Source organism: Anomaloglossus baeobatrachus, chromosome 3 (assembly GCF_048569485.1).
Source record: "Anomaloglossus baeobatrachus isolate aAnoBae1 chromosome 3, aAnoBae1.hap1, whole genome shotgun sequence".
NCBI lineage: Eukaryota > Metazoa > Chordata > Amphibia > Anura > Aromobatidae > Anomaloglossus > Anomaloglossus baeobatrachus.
Window position 1 is genome coordinate 560,333,702 of NC_134355.1, and position 18,821 is coordinate 560,352,522.

The following is an 18,821-nucleotide window of genomic DNA, read 5'->3' on the forward strand; positions in this document are numbered from 1 at the left end:
GTGTCACCGTAAGGACACAATTTTGGAGCATGACAGACAGACAGACAGAATAAGGCAATTATATATATAGATATAATACAGACACACACATACATATCATTGCCAATAATAAAGCGGCAGTAAATTACAACACAAATGAAATAAACACAAAAAATAAATATGATTATGTGTTTATATGTGGGCAGTTGTAAGATCATAAAGCCTGGATGAATAAATGCCTGCGGTATTAGGAGAGGCTGTATTCTCTTACTTAGCTTTATTTATTCCTTACGTTCACTGGACTTTTCATTATAATTTCCTACTAATGTCCTGCTCTTCTTAGCTGTGATTTACTATTGCACTTTGGCTAGGCTTTGTTCTCCTAATAATACCTAAGGCTTTTATCTATTCGTCCAGCTTTTATGATCTTACAGCCAGCCGCCCAGCTGTATATATATTCTGATATACATTCATCTTTTTTTTTTTTTTCCTGGCTGAGCTCTTCATTATTTATTTGATTTGTCTTGCAATTTATTGGCACATCAACTATTGGTATTTTATTACTGACCATTATAATTACCATATTTTTCGGACTAGAAGAAGCACTTTTTTCCCCAAAATTGTTTTAGGAAAATGGGGGTGCGTCCTGTATTTCAAATGTAGGTTTCCTGGCACTCTGACTATAGATTTTTACTATCACTGACCTCAGGGAGGAGGGCGGAATTATGGGCATGGGGAGCAGTGAATATGAATTTTGGATTAATACCTGCTTGACTAGCTGGTACACGACACTGAATTTATCTGAGCTTACATGAAGAAAACCAGAGAAGGTAAAGCAATAAAATTTACATATCCTGAAAGGGCTGCCGAAGATGTATTTTAGAATACCAGTAGTATAGTACTGAGAAATCACCTGACAGATGCCCTTTAACATAGGCAAATCTTCTGCACAGCCACCTGTCAATGGCCCTGCAACTGTTGCAAAACTACAACTTCCATCGTGCTTGGACAGGTTGGGATGATGGGAGATGTAGTTTGGCAACAGCTGCAGAGCCACACTGTTTGTGGAAAACTGCTGTCGCTATAAAAGTGTTGTACAACCTGTGGCCCTCTAGTAGCAGAACTCTGCAGCAGTGTCAGCAGACCATCCCCATAACCGTGCATAAGCAGACCACCACCATAACAGTGCATAAGCAGACCATCCCCCCATATCAGTGCATCAGCTGCAGATCTCCCCCATAGCAGTGCCAGCAGACCATCCCCATAACTGTGCATAAGCAGACCACCCCCATAACAGTGCATAAGCAGACCACCCCCCCCATATCAGTGCATCAGCTGCAGATCTCCCCCATAGCAGTGCCAGCAGACCATCCCCATAACTGTGCATAAGCAGACCACCCCCATAACAGTGCATAAGCAGACCACCCCCCCATATCAGTGCATCAGCTGCAGATCTCCCCCATAGCAGTGTTAGCAGACCATCCCCATAACTGTGTATAAGCAGACCACCCCCATAACAGTGCATCCGCTGCAGACCACCCCCATAAAAGTGCATTATCAGTAGATCGCCCCCCACAAGTGTCGGCAGACCACACGCATAACAGTGCATCAGCAGATCCCCCCATATAACTGTACATCAGTGGCAGATCCCTCCCCATAAAATTGTCAGCAGACCCCCCTCATAACAGTGTCAGCAGCAGATACCCCTTATAAGTTTCAACAGCAGCAGATCTCCCCATAACATTCTCGCCTTCTGACTCCAGAAGGATCCCCATGATGAAGTTCCACACCTTGTCTTTACTTATTGTTCTCACTGGAGATAAGACAGTGGAGCCTAGCCAGCTGCCTAATAACCACTGAACACATACATGCACGCTCAGCTCAACCGAATGTGTATGAGAGGATCATAAGGAAGTTCTGTAAAATAGGGTACGATAGCAAAAGACTGGTTTCAAAGCTCTTTTATAAGACCATCTCATTTTCTTTTTTGGAATTTTACAAAAGTTTATCCCTTTCTGCATAACATGAATGTAAAGTCTGTCGACATTCAGTTTCCTTGCTATGCATGTAAGTAAGAAAATCCAGGAGAAGGTGGTGTATGAGGAGTCTGTGACAGGCATCATTGTGACTCCTTGTTCTTTGCTTGCTTAGGACACTTGCTGGCCACCAGAAATCTGCTTATGGAGACCCTTGTACCATGGCTTTGCCTGCATGTTGTTTCTCATCTGGGACACCTACACGAGATGAGCCGTGGCAGAGAGGTCAGGAGACAGAAAAGTGCAACCTACATGGCCTCCTTCCAAGCTTGGGAATGGAGCTGGACTTGGACTTGGCACCTCTTACCCACTGTCTGCAAAGTATGAACTTAGCCGGTGGTAAGAGTGATTCGGCAACACCTTGTGCAAATAACTCCACTTTGTCTTCTTCCTGTGCCTCAACCGTGAAGGAAACACAGCCTCCCCCTGTGTACAGTGCTTCACCAGTTACCGTACAGGTCGCTCAATCACCTCTTTCTCCAGTATTCCCAGTAGTGTCTCTTCCTAAATGCTCTGATCCCACTATTAATGCCCATAACCCCAAAGACGGCACAATCAGTACTCCATCTTGTACTTGCACTAGCACAGAACCATGCGCTCCCTGTCTTGATCGTTCAATTGTAATCTCAAGTCCTCCTCCATTGTGTCACAGCAGTCCAGTCATTGAGAAATCAGAACCTTCTTCAATGTCACCAAGGCATAATGCATCACCTTTATCCAGTGTAGTGGATCCGGACTATAATGAAGAATGTGGTGGTAATGAAGTCCCATCCAATACCATTGAGCCTGAACCAGACAATCTTGCAGTCTTAAGACCATGTATTTCTAGGAACTCTAACCCAGAACAAGATTCTTATGACTCGCCCAATATATCACCACTACAAGCGTTAGGCCACGAAGAAGAGGTGCAGGCTCCAAGGAAGGATTTTTCACATGCAACCTCAACCCCTGTTAAAGATGGCAGTACCCAATCACTCATAGTGATGCCATATGCCAATAAGACTCAGTACATCAACTCTGAAATTAGGGAAGGAGTTTTCACTGGAAGCTGCTATCACCGGGACGGCTCCAGACTTTGTAAGTAGTATTGTTATTTATCTGCTATTATTCTAATCTGCATTTGGTTGTGAATTACGGCTCATTTAGACCGCATAGCCTGCAACGTAGCCTGAAGATGCAAATAGAGGTACACTTTTATTTTCTAAACTACCCTAAACAAATAATCATAGCTGCTATGTAAGACCTGAACTTGACATTATTTACCTGGTTCTATTATGAGTAAGGCTAGGTTCACATTTCCTTTGTTTTGTGTCAGTCACATGCGTTGCTTGACGCTTGTGACTGATGCGTTGTACAACGGATGACAAGAATAAGAATTCATTGGCGGACTCCGTTGTAAAAGAGAGAGCGATCAGCTGATCGTTCACAATAGCCGGCCGGCTTTTGATAGCAAACAGATGATCTCCCGGCGGCCGGCTAATGAGAGCTATCAGCTGATCGCTCACAGCAGCCGGCTGCCGGGTGATCAGCTGATCGCTCACAGCAGCCGGCTGCCGGGTGATCAGCTGATTGCTCACAGCAGCCGGCTGCCGGGTGATCAGCTGATCGTTCACAGCAGCCGGCCGCCGGGTGATCAGCTGATTGCTCACAGCAGACGGCCACCGGGTGATCAGCTGATCGTTCGGTTGCCGAGAATGTGTGCGGGGTGGGTAGAGCCGAGCGGGGCCATGGCGCTGAAGACGTCAGTGCCGGGGACTGCATGGCTGGGGACAGGTGTGTGTGTGTGTGTGCGCGCGCGCGTCTGTTTGTGTGCGTGTGTACATGCGGAGTGCGGGAGGGGGCGGAGCCGAGCGGGGAAGTGTCGGGCTCCCTGAACACGTAGCCAGTGTAAATATCGGGTAACTAAGCAAAGCACTTTGCTTGGTTACCTGATGTTTACCTTGATTACCAGCGTACACCGCTTAGTGCTGGCTCATTGCACACGTAGCCAGGGTAAATATCGGGTAACTAAGCAAAGCGCTTTGCTTAGTAACCCGATGTGTACCCTGGTTACGTGTGCAGGGAGCCAGAGAGAGCATGCGCAACAAAATCCTAAGGATTCCGCTGCTCAAAAAACGTTACACTCTGCGTTCCTGCCGCCCGACGGTCAGTCGTTCCACGACTGATCATTTGGGCGGAGGATGCAATGCAGCGTCATCAGTCACAATCCGCCGCTCATACAAGTCTATGGGAACAACGGAATCCGCCAAACGGATTCCATTGTTTACCAGAGCCGCGGATTGTGACTGACACACATTGACGGAAATGTGAACCTAGCCTTACATGGTTGGCTGGTTATATGAATGGACACCATGTAATGTTGTATTTCTCATTCACTTCATTGGGGGACAGAGGAAACAATGGGTGTACGCTACTGCCATCAAGAGGCTGGTGCTCAGAATTACAACCTAAAGAAAAAGCTCCGGCTACTCCAGGATACATTCGCCTACTGGCATTAAGCTATGTAGTTAGCTTACTGTCACATAGCAGACAGACATGGGCCTGGAGTCTCCAGACTAGATTATGCTAACAGGGTTTCTTATTTTTTTACTTTTTGTTTTGTCCGCCTCTAGGTTGGCAAACAGAGGAAAAAGGCTTCTCTGTGGTTCTGACCCAATAGATGGAGCGTAAGGTCTGCCAGGGGTCAGGTTGTATCCTTTCTCGTTTGATGGACAGTCAGCATTCAAATACTGTTGTGTGTGGGCCTTGCCCATGGTCACCTGCCCCCCCAGAGCCTGGCATGTTGCCTGGAGCAAAGACCAAACTGCAACCCTGGACCACTTATTCAAGCCTCTTAAAGACAGGGTAGTAGATTTTCTCCCCACATCCCACTGCGTTGTGCTAGCTCCTGGCCCACATCCCCAGCTGCAGTCGCTCACAACTAGCCAGACGTTTTCCCTCTCAGGCAGTTTAATCTTGGCTTCTGTTGCGGCCTAGCCGCGCCTGGTGGGTCACACCCGCTTTACCTCAGCCAAGGAGGCTATCATCCTGGTTTTTGTCCCTCCTGCAACATCCTTGTCCCTTCCACCATTTTCCCACGTTGCTTGTGTTCCCTACCGACATCCGCAGTCTCCAGTGTGACCTGCGGTGGGGATGTTGATCCCTGTTCCCAGGACCTCTGTTCTAGTGTTACTCCACACATCTCAGGCGAGGACTACAGGACTGCTAGACTGTCTGCCCCTGTAAACCGCAACTGTCCAAAGCCCCCAGCAAGGCTCTCCTCCTACTTGCATAGTTAACCCCTTCCTCTTCTGTCCCTTTTTTCATTATTTTTTCTGTCTCTCCTCCACCAGTAAATATAGATGAGATCTGTCTCACTGCTATCAGGAGGTGCTCAAGGGTTAAAGGGTACTATAAGGCTATGTGCCCACGGGGAAAGTGTCCTGCGGATATATCCGCACGACATTCCGCAGGTGCTCCCAGGAAACAGCACCACAACTTTTGTCTGTTTCCATGCTGCGGAATGTCATGCGGATATGGTGCGGGCATTCTGCATTGAGGATACAGTACCATGGCTTCGGCACTGCATCCTCAATGCAGAACAAGTGCTGAAGTGATCGGGGGAGTTCATACTTACCTCCATCATGCAGCACCTCGCTTTTCGGCAGCCGGGTCACTCTCTCAGCGTCTTCAGGATAAGGTGGGCGGGCCTGAACTAGCTCCGGCTGCCGCTGCCGCTACACCGGACGGAGAAAGTGACTCGGGTCTCTATCAAGGCAGGTAAGTATATGGGACCCTGCGGAGAAATCCGCTACAATAATTGACATGCTGCAGATTTTTCCGCACGGAAATCCGCACGATTTCCGCTGCGGAAAAATCCGCAGTGTGGGCACAGCATTTCCCAAATGCCATAGAAATGGCTGGGGAGTAGCTGTGCTGCAGATTTTCGGAAAATCCGCGGCTTTTCCGCAAGAAATCCGCGGCAAAATCCGCGCATTTTCCGCAGCGTGGGCACATAGCCAATGTAAGTAAAACCCCAGCACTCGAAGGAATAAGGAGAGTTTTATGGTGTGCAAAATAGGTTTATTGATAAACTGCAAAAGGTGAACCCTGACAGATGCAACACCAACATTTTGGCTTGCGCCTTTACTTACATTTATTTTTCTCCTCCACCATTGTCTGGCCCCACAGAGAACTGTGCACACCAATCTTACCAGTCTCTGCTGGCTGTACATTTTCTCAGTGCATCATGTAAGCACAAATTCCAGTTAAGCCAACACATCTTAACCTGCGCTACTTGCATCCTTTCTTTATCGTTCCTTTGGGAGACCCAGACCATGGGTGTTTAGCTTCTGCCTCCGGAGGACACACAAAGTACTACACTTAAAAGTGTAGCTCCTCCCTCTGAGCTTATACACCCCCTGGTAGCCAGTCCTAGCCAGTTTATTGCTTTGTGTCAGGAGGCATACATCCACACATGCATTCTCATCTGATTGGTTGACTTTTGGAAAGAGTTTGAAGAAAAGCGGGTCCATGTCTGGACTCCCGGCATGTCCCTTCTCACCCCACTGTGTCGGCGGTGTTGTTAAGGTTGATTTACAAGGCTGCAGCCTTACATGCCGCGCTCCTTCACCATCCCTTCTGGGCTCTGGCTTGAAGTGGGAGCCAGCACGGTCTCCATGCCTGGCAGGAGTCCGGTCTCCATCCACAGCCCCTTGAGGATTCTGTTGGACTGGAGCACTCATCCCCAGGGACATGGCCCTGCGTCTCAGCAGCTAAGTACCTGAGACGTTTATGTTGGGGGTCCCGGTTCTTTATTGTAAGGGGAGAGTATGCTGTATGTGATTGTTTTAACTTTTCCGGCGGGTTCTCTAGCTTTTGCCTGAGAACCGTGCCGATGATGCCTGCTTGTCGGCCTCGCCGCTTAAATTTAGGCCCCGGCTTCGCCGGAGGCCTAGTTTCATTTTCCTGCCCTCACATGTCACTCATGCAGAGGGACAGGTTCGGCTCCTCCCGGCGGCCGTTCTACACAGGGGAGGGACACTCCCCACTGCTGGGGCGTCCCTCCTTCCCTGCAGGTCTCTATAGCCCTCCAGTTCCCGCTCTTTTATAGGAACGCCCCTAGTCCCGCCCCCTCTCTTCGCTCCGGGGGCCATTTCTTAGGCAGAGTTCACTCTGCTCTGGGACATCTTGCATTCTGCATCTCTCTTGAGGTGCTGCACACTGGGGGACCGGGCTTCGGGATCTGGAGGGCACACAACACCGCGCTCAGCAGTCTGGAAAGCCACAGCCGGTCTCCGGTTGTGGACCTCTGTATTTTCTCCCTGGGGTTCATTCTCTGCAAAGCCCCCACTCCAGCAGCATGTCTCACACAAGGAGCAAGGCTCCAAAGCTTTATTCTGCATGCACTGCATGTAAGCTCCTGCTGCCTGAGCCGAGCATTTATCCACACTGTGATGGTTGCTCTAACTTGGCGGTGCCACAGCCTGGAGTCTCACCCCCAGTGGTCTCTCAGGCTGCTGCTGCACCTGTGATTGAACCCCCGGCCTGGGTAGAGTCCTTTTCTAGGTCCATATCCCAGTCATTTGCTGAGTCCATGGGACTTTTGTCCAGGACTTTGATGAATATGCATCAGCCTCCCTCACAGGGTGCCTCTAATACTCTTGACAGAGGACTCCTATCCTCTGACCTCCGTCCATCGGAGCTCACGGAGGATTCATCATCTGATCCCAGACCCCGTCCTTCTAAGAGAAGGCGCAGAGTTTCCCCCCCCCTCCCCATCCCACGGCTCTGTCTCAAGAGCTGACTCTCAAGATGAGGAGGATGCCCTCACTGGGGGCTCGGAGGCTATGTATCCCATCGATTTCTCTGAGGGTGACTCAGATCTTAGTGATTTGATTGCTTCTATTAATTCTGTTCTGGATCTCAATCCGCCAGTGTCAGGAGAAACTCTCTTTGGCAGAAAAACATCAGTTTACCTCGCCTAAGAGAGTAAAGAGTGTGTTCTTTAACCACCCCAGTTTTCAGACCGCTGTGACCAAACCCAGGGCCTGCCCTGACAAACGCTTTCCAAAGCGTGGTTCTGATGACCGTTTTCCCTTTCCACCTGAGGTGGTCAAGGAGTGGTCTCACTCCCCAAAGGTAGACCCTCCGGTGTCTAGGCTATCAGCCCGGACCGTCGTGTCGGTGGCTGACGGCACCTCACTTAAGGATTCCACTGACCGTCAGATTGACCTTCTGGCCAAATCTGTGTATGAAGCTGCGGGGGCCGCGTTTTCCCCGACTTTTGCAGCAGTGTGGGCTCTCAAAGCCATCTCTGCTTCTCTAGAGGAGATGCATTCCCTCACCAAGGAATCTATGCCTGAGATGGTTACCTTAACTGCTCAGGCTTCAGCTTTTTCATCTTATGCCATGTCTGCCATGCTAGAGGCTACTCACCGCACTGCGGTGGCTTCAGCTAATTCTCTTGTTATCCACAGGATTTTGTGGCTTCGAGAGTGGAAGGCAGATGCTTCTTCCAAGAAGTTTCATCCTGGGCTCCCTTTTGCTTGTTCACGGATGTTTGGTGAACAGCTGGATGAAATCATTAAAGAAGCTACTGGCGGGAAGAGTACTTCCATGCCACAAACCAAGACCAGGAAACCCGCCCAGGGTAGGAATCAATCGAAGTTTCGTTCCTTTCGTTCCTCCAACTGGTCATCCTCTAAGCCTTCCGCCTCGTCCGCTAACTCAGCCAAGGATCAGAAATCCAACTGGCGCCCAAAAGCGCGTCCGCAGAAGACCGCAGGAGGTTCTGCCACTAAGGCAGCTTCCTCATGACTCTCGGCCCGCTCCAGCCACGTCCTTAGTCGGTGGCAGGCTCTCCCACTTTGGTGACGCTTGGTTAAAGCAAGTCTCCGATCAGTGGGTGAGAGACATCATATCTCACGGCTACAGGATAGAATTCTCTTCCAGCCCTCCAAACAGATTTTTTTCTCTCAACTCCCCCCTGCTCCAAGGCCGCCGCCTTCTCGCAGGCCGTGGCGTCCTTGCAGGCAAACGGAGTGATTGTCCCAGTTCCCGCTCAGGAACGGTTCAGAGGTTTTTACTCAAATCTCTTCCTAGTTCCAAAAAAGGACGGTACCTTCCGGCCCATCCTGGATCTCAAGCTTCTCAACAAGCATGTCCGGGTGCATGGAGTCTCTGCGATCAGTCATTGCCTCTATGACCCAAGGGGAGTTCCTGGCATCCATCGACATCAGAGATGCCTATCTACATGTGCCAATCGCAGTGTCACATCAGCGTTGGTTACGTTTTGCGATTGGAGAGGATCATTTCCAATTCGTGGCTCTCCCCTTCGGGTTAGCCACGGCCCCTCGGGTATTCACCAAGGTCATGGCGGCAGTGATTGCGGTCCTGCACCTCCAGGGGTTAGCAGTGCTTCCTTATCTGGACGACCTTCTGGTCAAGGGTACATCCAGCGCAGACTGTCAGCGGAGTGTTTCGCTCACTCTCGCCACCCTAGCCCAATTCGGGTGGATTGTCAATCTTCCCAAATCCACTCTGACTCCGACCCAGAGTCTCACGTACCTAGGGATGCAGTTCGAGACTTTGCCGGAACTTGTGAAGTTGCCCTTAATCAAACAGCAGTCTCTCCGGCTAGCGGTGCGCTCTCTCCTGAGGCCCCGCCGTTATTCCCTCAGGCGCCTGATGCAGGTGCTGGGTCAAATGGTGGCCTCTATGGAGGCGGTTCCCTTTGCCCAGTTCCATCTGCGTCCTCTGCAGCTGGACATTCTCCGATGTTGGGACAAGCGGCCTTCCTCCTTACAGAGGTTAGTGGCTCTGTCGCCACGGACCAGGAGCTCTCTTCAGTGGTGGCTTCGACCCCTCTCCCTGTCCCAAGGGCGCTCCTTCCTGACTCTGTCCTGGGTGATTCTCACCACGGATGCCAGCCTATCCGGCTGGGGAGCGGTACATCTCCACCACAGAGCACAGGGCACTTGGACTCCGTCCGAGTCAGCCCTTTCAATGAATGTGCTGAAAACCAGAGCTGTGCTTCTAGCTCTCCTAGCCTTTCACCACCTGTTGGCGGGCAGGCACATTCGAGTCCAGTCAGACAACGCGACAGCGGTTGCCTGCATCAATCACCAAGGCGGGACACGCAGCCGCCTGGCAATGTTGGAGGTCCAACGCATTCTTCAATGGGCGGAGGACTCCAAGTCCACCATATCCGCAGTCCACATCCCTGGCGTAGAAAACTGGGAGGCAGATTATCTCAGCCGTCAATCCGTGGACGGTGGCGAGTGGTCCCTGCACCTGGCAGTGTTTCAGTCAATCTGCCGCAAGTGGGGCACTCCGGATGTGGACCTAATGGCATCCCGTCACAACAACAAGGTTCCGGTTTACGTGGCTCGCTCCCACGATCCTCAGGCCTTCGCCGCAGACGCTCTGGTTCAAGACTGGTCCCAGTTTCGTCTGTCCTACGTGTTTCCCCCTCTAGCTCTCTTGCCCAGAGTCCTGCGCAAGATCAGAATGGAGGGCCGTCGAGTCATCCTCATTGCACCGGACTGGCCCAGGCGAGCTTGGTATCCGGACCTGCTCCAACTGTCCGTGGAGATGCCGTGGCATCTTCCGGACCGTCCAGACCTGCTCTCGCAAGGTCCGTTTTTCCGCCCGAATTCTGCGGCACTCAAATTGACGGCGTGGCTCTTGAGTCCTGGATTTTGACGGCTTCTGGTATTCCTCCTGAAGTCATCTCCACTATGACTCGGGCCCGTAAGTCTTCCTCCGTCAAGATCTATCACAGGACTTGGAAAATGTTCCTGTCCTGGTGTCGCTCTTCCGGCCATTCTCCTTGGCCATTCTCCTTGCCGACCCTTCTGTCTTTTTTACAGTCCGGTCTGCAGCTAGGACTGTCCCTCAACTCTCTCAAGGGACAAGTCTCCGCTCTATCAGTGCTGTTCCAGCGGCGTCTCGCCCGGCTGGCTCAGGTCCGCACCTTCATGCAAGGTGCGTCTCACATCATTCCGCCTTATCGGTGGCCCTTGGATCCCTGGGACCTTAACTTGGTCCTCACGGTATTGCAGAAACCCCCTTTCGAGCCCCTTAGGTAGGTTTCTTTGTATCGTCTTTCTCAAAAGGTGGCCTTTCTAGTTGACATAACTTCTCTCAGGAGAGTCTCTGATTTGGCTGCGCTCTCCTCGGAGTCACCTTTTTTGGTTTTTCACCAAGACAAGGTAGTTCTCCGTCCGACCCCGGACTTTCTTCCTAAGGTGGTCACTCCCTTCCACCTTAACCAGGATATTTCCTTGCCTTCCTTCTGTCCGGCCCCTGTTCATCGCTTTGAGAAAGCGTTGCATACTCTAGATCTGGTGCGTGCTCTCCGGATTTATGTGTCTCGCACCGCTGCGCTTAGGCGGTGCACCTCTCTTTTTGTGCTAACCACAGGGCGGCGCAAGGGTCTCTCTGCTTCTAAGCCGACCTTGGCCCGTTGGATTAGATCGACCATTTCGGACGCCTACCAGAGTACTCAGGTGCTTTCCCCGCCGGGGATCAAAGCACACTCAACCAGAGCTGTCGGTGCCTCTTGGGCTTTTAGGCACCAGGCTATGGCTCAACAAGTCTGTCAGGCTGCCACTTGGACTAGCCTGCATACCTTTTCGAAGCACTACAAAGTGCATGCTCATGCTTCGGCAGATGCGAGCTTGGGCAGACGCATCCTTCAGGCGGCTGTCGCCCACTTGTGAAGTTAGGCTCCGCCTACTTCTTAGTTTTTTCTGTTTATTCCCACCCAGGGACAGCTTTGGAACGTCCCATGGTCTGGGTCTCCCAAAGGAACGATAAAGAAAAAGAGAATTTTGTTACTTACCGTAAATTCTTTTTCTTATAGTTCCGTATTGGGAGACCCAGCACCCTCCCTGTTGCCTGTTGGCAATTTTCTTGTTCCGTGTGTTATCACCGGCTGTTGTCGTGGACAGAGTCTCCGGTTGTTCCGGTTCTTACTCGGTTCTACTTGTGGTTGGCTATTTTCTTTCAGCTTTTGCACTAAACTGGCTAGGACTGGCTACCAGGGGGTGTATAAGCTCAGAGGGAGGAGCTACACTTTTAAGTGTAGTACTTTGTGTGTCCTCCGGAGGACGAAGCTAAACACCCATGGTCTGGGTCTCCCAATACGGAACTATAAGAAAAAGAATTTACGGTAAGTGACAAAATTCTCTTTTTTGCGTCTCCCCAGCCTTTTGCTCAGCAGCCTCCATAGCTTTCACCTAGAACGTGTTTTCCCTCACCCACATCACCCATTAACCTCTCTGTCTGCAAACTTACCAAGTTGTGCCAGACCATGCTTACTATTATTGAGTGGGTAACCATTTCTACTATCGTACTGGGTACCCTGACCACATCCCAGAGTGAGCTAGACCCACTATAGTTTGTACCAACATGGCAGATCACATCAGCAATCTAAGTGCCCTGGAGTGAGTTAATCTTCTCTGCCTCCTTCTTTCTCCATGACTCCTGGATCACACTCACCTCAGGTATCTATCACTTCAATTGAACTACAATTCTGACTCAGATCTAGAGTCTGATCAGGTGCTAAAGCTGAGATATATGGTAGACAATATTGTCTGCGCTGTGAACCAATCCCTCAACGGGAAAGAAGTGGATCCCTCAGCCCCACCTGCAGACTGTGTACTTCAGGAGCATTAGACATGTTGTCAATTTTTTTTCTCTAATTACCAGTCTAAATTCAGCAAGTCATTCAAAAAGGAGTGCGCGCAACCTGAAAAGTACTTCCATAGACAGGAAAAAACATAAGGGAGGTTTTGTATCCTCTTCCAGCTAGTCTTGTTGCCACCTGGCCTCTTGGTGGACTGTTTGGTCTCTAGATTATCAACACCCACTGCTCTACCACTCTTACACATATAAAGGACCCCACGGACAACCGAATGGAATGGAAACTGGCTCTGTGTCCAGTTTTCACTGCTCCGTTAGTTGCAAAGTCTGTTACTGCCTGGGCAAAATACCTGTGCCAAGGATTCATATCCGGGGCTGCAATGTCCAAGTTGGCAGACCTAGCAGATCAGATTGCCCAAGTGCGCAATTATCTTTGCTCTGCCCTTCTTGAAGCAGTTCAAGAAACATTGAAGGGATTTTGTCAAGTCATGGACTGCAGACCTCAAATCCAAACGATCTTTCCCTTCTTGGGCTCTCAACTAATCGAGGAAAAACTTGGTAAGATCATTGCAGATGCTACAGGTTTAAGAGAACCCTGCTTCCACAGCCTAGATATACTCGATCCTGATCCAACCGAAAGCAACATCCGTTTAGCTCCTTTATTCAGTTGTCGTCTAATCACCAAGAAAATTGCCTACCGTCCCTCAAGAAAAGAAGAGGCCATTCTTCAAGCCGATTCCTTCCTGGCGTCCACACAACTAGCCTGCCAAGTCCTCAAAGACCAGACGGTTTCCTCTGTATGACTGAGCAACCTCACCTGGGAAACCTCTTTGGGTGGGCGTCCGTCTCCAGTTTTAGGACATGTTACTCCTCAAAGTCAACAATGCCTAGTCAGGAAAATTGTCTCTTGATGCAAAATTGAATTTTCCACTCCTTTGCCAGATCGTATTTTCTATCACATCCTACACAGACACCCTCCCTGGCAGCCGTTTTTTTCCAAGCCATTTCCTCACTTCTCTATCTGTAATTATTCAGGAAGTCAGGATTGCCTCTCAAGACCATTTCAAGGAGTTTTATTCAGGCCTTTTTGTCGACCCCATGTATGACTGCTTGGTTTGCCCTTTCTGGGCATAAAACTGCTAAACAAGTGTGTCCATCTTCGCTGTTTCAGGATGGAGTCATTTCACTCTGTTGTTGCCTCCATAGAACCCTGGCAATCTCTTTACTCCGTAAACAATTAAGATGCTTATCTCCACATCCCCATATTTCCAGCGCAAAGTTACTCTTTCCTGTCAAGCAGTCCCACTTTTAGTTTGTGACTCTCCCCTTCGGTATGGTCATGGCTTCCATCTTGGGTATGGTAACCCAGTCTTACTCGGTCTGGGGCTCACTGCAAGAACTCGCCTAGTGGGGTAAGGATGATTCTCAGAAGAGCCAGGAATCAGCCCAGAGCTACCAGGGAGGGCCTGCTCAATGACCTGAAGAGAGCTGGTATCATATTCTCAAAGATTACCACTACGCAGTCACGGATTAAAATCCTGCAGGGCTCACAAGGTCCCCCTCCTCACACCAGCACATGTCTAGGCCCATTTGAAGTTCACCAATGACCATCTGGATGTTCCAGCAGAGGCATAGGAAAAGGTCGTGTGGTCAGATAGAACGTTTTGGTATCAAAACCACTCGCCGTATTTAGAGGAAGGAGGAGGATGAGTATAACCCCAAGAACACCATCCCAACGGTGAAGCATGGTGGTGGTGATAAGGTCGTAATTTAGGTTGATGCAATCTAATCATGCATCCCTCTTAAACTGTTTGCAGTCCAAATTATGAGTCACTCGTGGTAGCATGCATAACCACTATCTTTCACACACACCAGAGAGACGTACTCGGATATGAATAGAAAGCAAGACTGACTTTAATACGGAAATTGTACGGATATATATAATCTTATTGGCTAGGTGCCAAGAATACGTAACACGTCTCCTATTGGATAAAGTAGAACAGCTTATTCTGTGATATACAATTTACTGTAATGTGCTTGGTTCCTCATTTATATTAAGCAATGTCAGCATGATTCACTTGTCACAAGAATAGCCCAGACTGTCTGAGTTTTATGTCCAAATGCAGAACTAGGTGGGGGTACACAGTCTGAGTCTTATGCCAAGAGATATGTGTGGTACAGTTCAAACAACCTCTTAAATCCTGTTCTTTATGGATATCTCCATGTAACTCTTATATACTCATAATAATTCATAATCCTGTCCATAACAGTCCCCCCTTTGGAGATAGCCAAAAAGTCTTTCCTTACTTTTCCAGGTCTATTGATCTGTTCTAATGCCGATGGTTACCTCACTCACATACGAGATAACCCATCCCTTGTGGATGAATCTCCCCACCCAACAGACTATGCATAGGAAGCCAGATCCTGACCGTATTCTCTAGACTGTCCTCATGGCTATGTTCCGCTGGCACACGTTATTCAGGAAGGGGGAACGTGGCAGTAGTCCTCTAATAGGCTAATATTTATCAGGGTTGGTTTCACTCAAAGTCTCATGCTCCTCAGTCCTCAGGCGGTAATGGTGGGACATCAAAGATAAGATGTACAGTCGTCTTCTGGTCCACATGCTTAGATATCATCGTCCTGGCACAAAGTATCAGGTAGAAGAGGGAAGACAGCCATCTCCTGGTCTCAGGCAGGTCCGACATCTCTTTGTAGTGGAATGCATGGATCTTCGTCCGAAAGAAAAAGAGTGAGAGAAGAGAGAGGAAGAGAGAGAAAGATTGAGAAGAGAGGAAGAGAGAGAAAGATTGAGAAAAGAGAGAGGAAAAGAGGAGAGAGAGAGAAAGAAAAGAGAGGAAAATCTAGATCTGGTTGGATCTGGAGGAGAAAACTCAAAAACGTATATTAGGCAAATGTTTAAACAAACAACAAGCTTAGTTGAAGTATCTGGGAGTACTTCTAAACAGGATTTCATAGGGTCTCAACCTAGTGGTCCCTGCTGGGGTGTGTCTGACACTGAACAATTCAAGGGGAAGACTCTCATGCCCTTGCCTTCTACACTGCCCCATCCTCCCAACCTTCCCTCTATTCTGTGGCTGGTATGGGGTGTGTAGAGTCAGTTCTGTGTCTAAGGCCTGCCATATCTCTTTGGCTGGCAGTGAAAGCAGGTCACTAGCCACTTTCTATGGTCTCCGGGAGCCCACAGCTGCACCCTATCTCAGTCCTCTTCTTCTTCTGGGACTTGCTCTTGTAGGGTCAGGACAACGTTTTCTCAAGACTTTCCATCTTCCCTTTCTTCTTCACATCGGGGTCATTCAAAGAACACAGATTGACTGACTTTTTCTTTGGTAAGTGGTCTTGGGGCTTCTTTGGATGTTCTGTCAGTGAGGGCACTTCTTACTGCTTCCCTTGACTCCTCCAATGTAGGCCTCAACCCTGCTCACCGCGACTCTGTCTGGCAATAGCAAAGCTTCCATCCGTTCTTCTATGGCCTCATGGCGGCGTACAGTTCCATTGGCAGTGATCAAGTCTCTTGTCCTCCACAGAGTAGATGCTGGCTGCCATCTTGCAGGCTTCAGCGAGAGCACATACATCTGCTTCTTTACAGACAGGCATGCGGGTAGCGACTGCTCTATCAGCACAGCGTCTTCTGCTACCAGCACCATACCCATGTTGAACCGTCTTCTTGATGCACATCTTGATCCATCCGCAAAGATGTTAAGTCAGGGTCCAAAGGTGTTAAGTCACTGTATCGAATCCAGAGTTTCCTCAACTATGCCAGAGTCGACTACCTCTTCCACCAAGGTGTCAGAGGTGGGACACTCCCCCCTTGGAAGAGGGAGAAGTTCAGCAGGATTAAGGACCCCACACCGGGAGATGGTGACTTTGTCAGGGAGCAGTGATGTCATACGGGCACTGATCTTCAACTGGTGCTTTAGGTAGGTGTTCAATCTGGCTGAGTAGTGTTCAAAGGGCTGCTATCTTCTTCCATGGCAAACATGTAGAATGACTTCTGGGCTGGAGATGACGTGATGATACTCTTCAGGTGACTGTGACTGTAACTCAGGTGACTGTGACTGCTGCACATCTGTATGTGGGGTGATCTTGTAAGCTGCTAGATTCATCTCCATACGTCTTGCCACTTGAAGGAGGGTGTCTTGGTCTTTACCAGCTGTAGTTGTTTGCATATGGGCTCTCGGAGACCTGATACAAAGGACTATACCCAGGTTTGTAAGAAAGAGCCATGGATGTAACTTTGGGGTCAGGAGAACACTGAAATTCCAAAAACTAAGACTCCCTAAAACCCCGGGGAAAGAGAAAAGAGCACAAGAGGGTTTGGAAACTACCAGCAGCACCCCCTGACTACATCTACACAACTAGGAAAAAGCAGTGGCGCGTATCTACTCTACCTCTCCTGTGCTGACCCTGTAACTGGGGGCCCTGCACTCTCCCTCATCCCGACGGTAGACCTGATGGTGGTCAGGGTCGGGCCTCCAGCGTATCCCTCTCTCCTGTCAGACCCTGCAAACTAAGACACAAAGGATTACTGGGTGCTGCCAACGAAAACCCTAATATATACCAACTCCTGAAGATCAATGTCCCCTTGGGACCACATGAACCTCCACCCTCTCTATCAGGGAACTCTTGTGCAAGCTACCGGCAGGATAACATACAAGTGAAAATATCTCAAACTAGGCTAAGCAGCAACTGCCATAGGCAGAAAAATATTCACTGTCCACCAGGACTAATAGTGAGCAGTCTATATGGTCTACTAAATTGTACACTAGATACAGCAAAAACAAACATGCAAAAGTGAAGGGAAAAGGTTTCCACAGGACTATCAGCAATAACCTCTGCTAAGGTTCATGAGTGGGAACACAATGGGGAACAACTGCATATATGACCAAAAACGGATTGTGTGTTTCAGGTCCCTATATCCCCCCTCTGCAGTCCCTGCTATGTCAGCAATAAACAGAGCAGTGGCTGTAGCTGCTGAAACAAAAATGTATATAACCATATATATTCAGCGTATATAACAACTTCCTCATTTTCCCTTGCAGCTAAGTCAGAGAAAAATAACATAGAACTTCTGCTTTTCTCCTAGAGCAGACAAAAAAACCTCAAACCACATTACATTTCATGTGATTTACAATTACATTACATAAATTACAGACAGCTTAAGGTGAACCTGACCACCTTGGTGTGAGATCTCTTAGGACAGCTTATCTCATGCGAGATGGCGGTCATTAGGTGTCTAGACTGGGACAGCCCAACCCCCCCTTCGAAATGCAAGTACATGCATGAGGGTGCAAGGTGAGATTATACAAATGTTCTCACCTGCAGCTGGAGTTGCGCAATTCTCCACCTCTCGCGTAGTTGCCTTTCGACTGAAGGTGTCAGCACGGCTGTCCGCCATCCAGAGCTCCGTCCTAAGGTTCGTTGGGCGCCAAATGATAAGGTCGTAATTTAGGTTGATGCAATCTAATCATGCATCCCTCTTAAACTGTCTGCAGTCCAAATTATGAGTCACTCGTGGTAGCATGCATAACCACTATCTTTCACACACACCAGAGAGACGTACTCGGATATGAATAGAAAGCAAGACTGACTTTAATACGGAAATTGTACGGATATATATAATCTTATTGGCTAGGTGCCAAGAATACGTAACACGTCTCCTATTGGATAAAGTAGAACAGCTTATTCTGTGATATACAATTTACTGTAATGTGCTTGGTTCCTCATTTATATTAAGCAATGTCAGCATGATTCACTTGTCACAAGAATAGCCCAGACTGTCTGAGTTTTATGTCCAAATGCAGAACTAGGTGGGGGTACACAGTCTGAGTCTTATGCCAAGAGATATGTGTGGTACAGTTCAAACAACATCTTAAATCCTGTTCTTTATGGATATCTCCATGTAACTCTTATATACTCATAATAATTCATAATCCTGTCCATAACAGTGGAAACCTCATACTTTGGGGGTGCTATTCTGAAAGGGGACAGGACGACTGCACCAGATTGAAGGGATGATGAATCGGGTCATTTATCACGAGATTTTGGCCAACAATCTCCTTCGCTTAGTAAGAGCATTGAAGATGTGTCGTAGCTGGGTCTTCCAGCATGACAATGACCTAAAACACACAGCCAGGGTAACTGAGGAGTAGCTTCACA

At 48.9% G+C, this 18,821-nt stretch overlaps 1 protein-coding gene across 2 annotated transcripts in view; it reads left to right on the top strand.

Annotated features, from left to right (window-relative positions):
• Positions 1-18,821, top strand: part of PASK (PAS domain containing serine/threonine kinase) — a 358,840-nt gene that overhangs the window by 280,966 nt on the left and 59,053 nt on the right. For both annotated transcript variants that reach the window (XM_075340860.1, XM_075340859.1), the window contains exon 10: positions 2,131-3,092. In XM_075340860.1, coding sequence (XP_075196975.1) covers positions 2,131-3,092 — 962 coding nt within the window. The remainder of the gene's footprint in view (positions 1-2,130; positions 3,093-18,821) is intronic.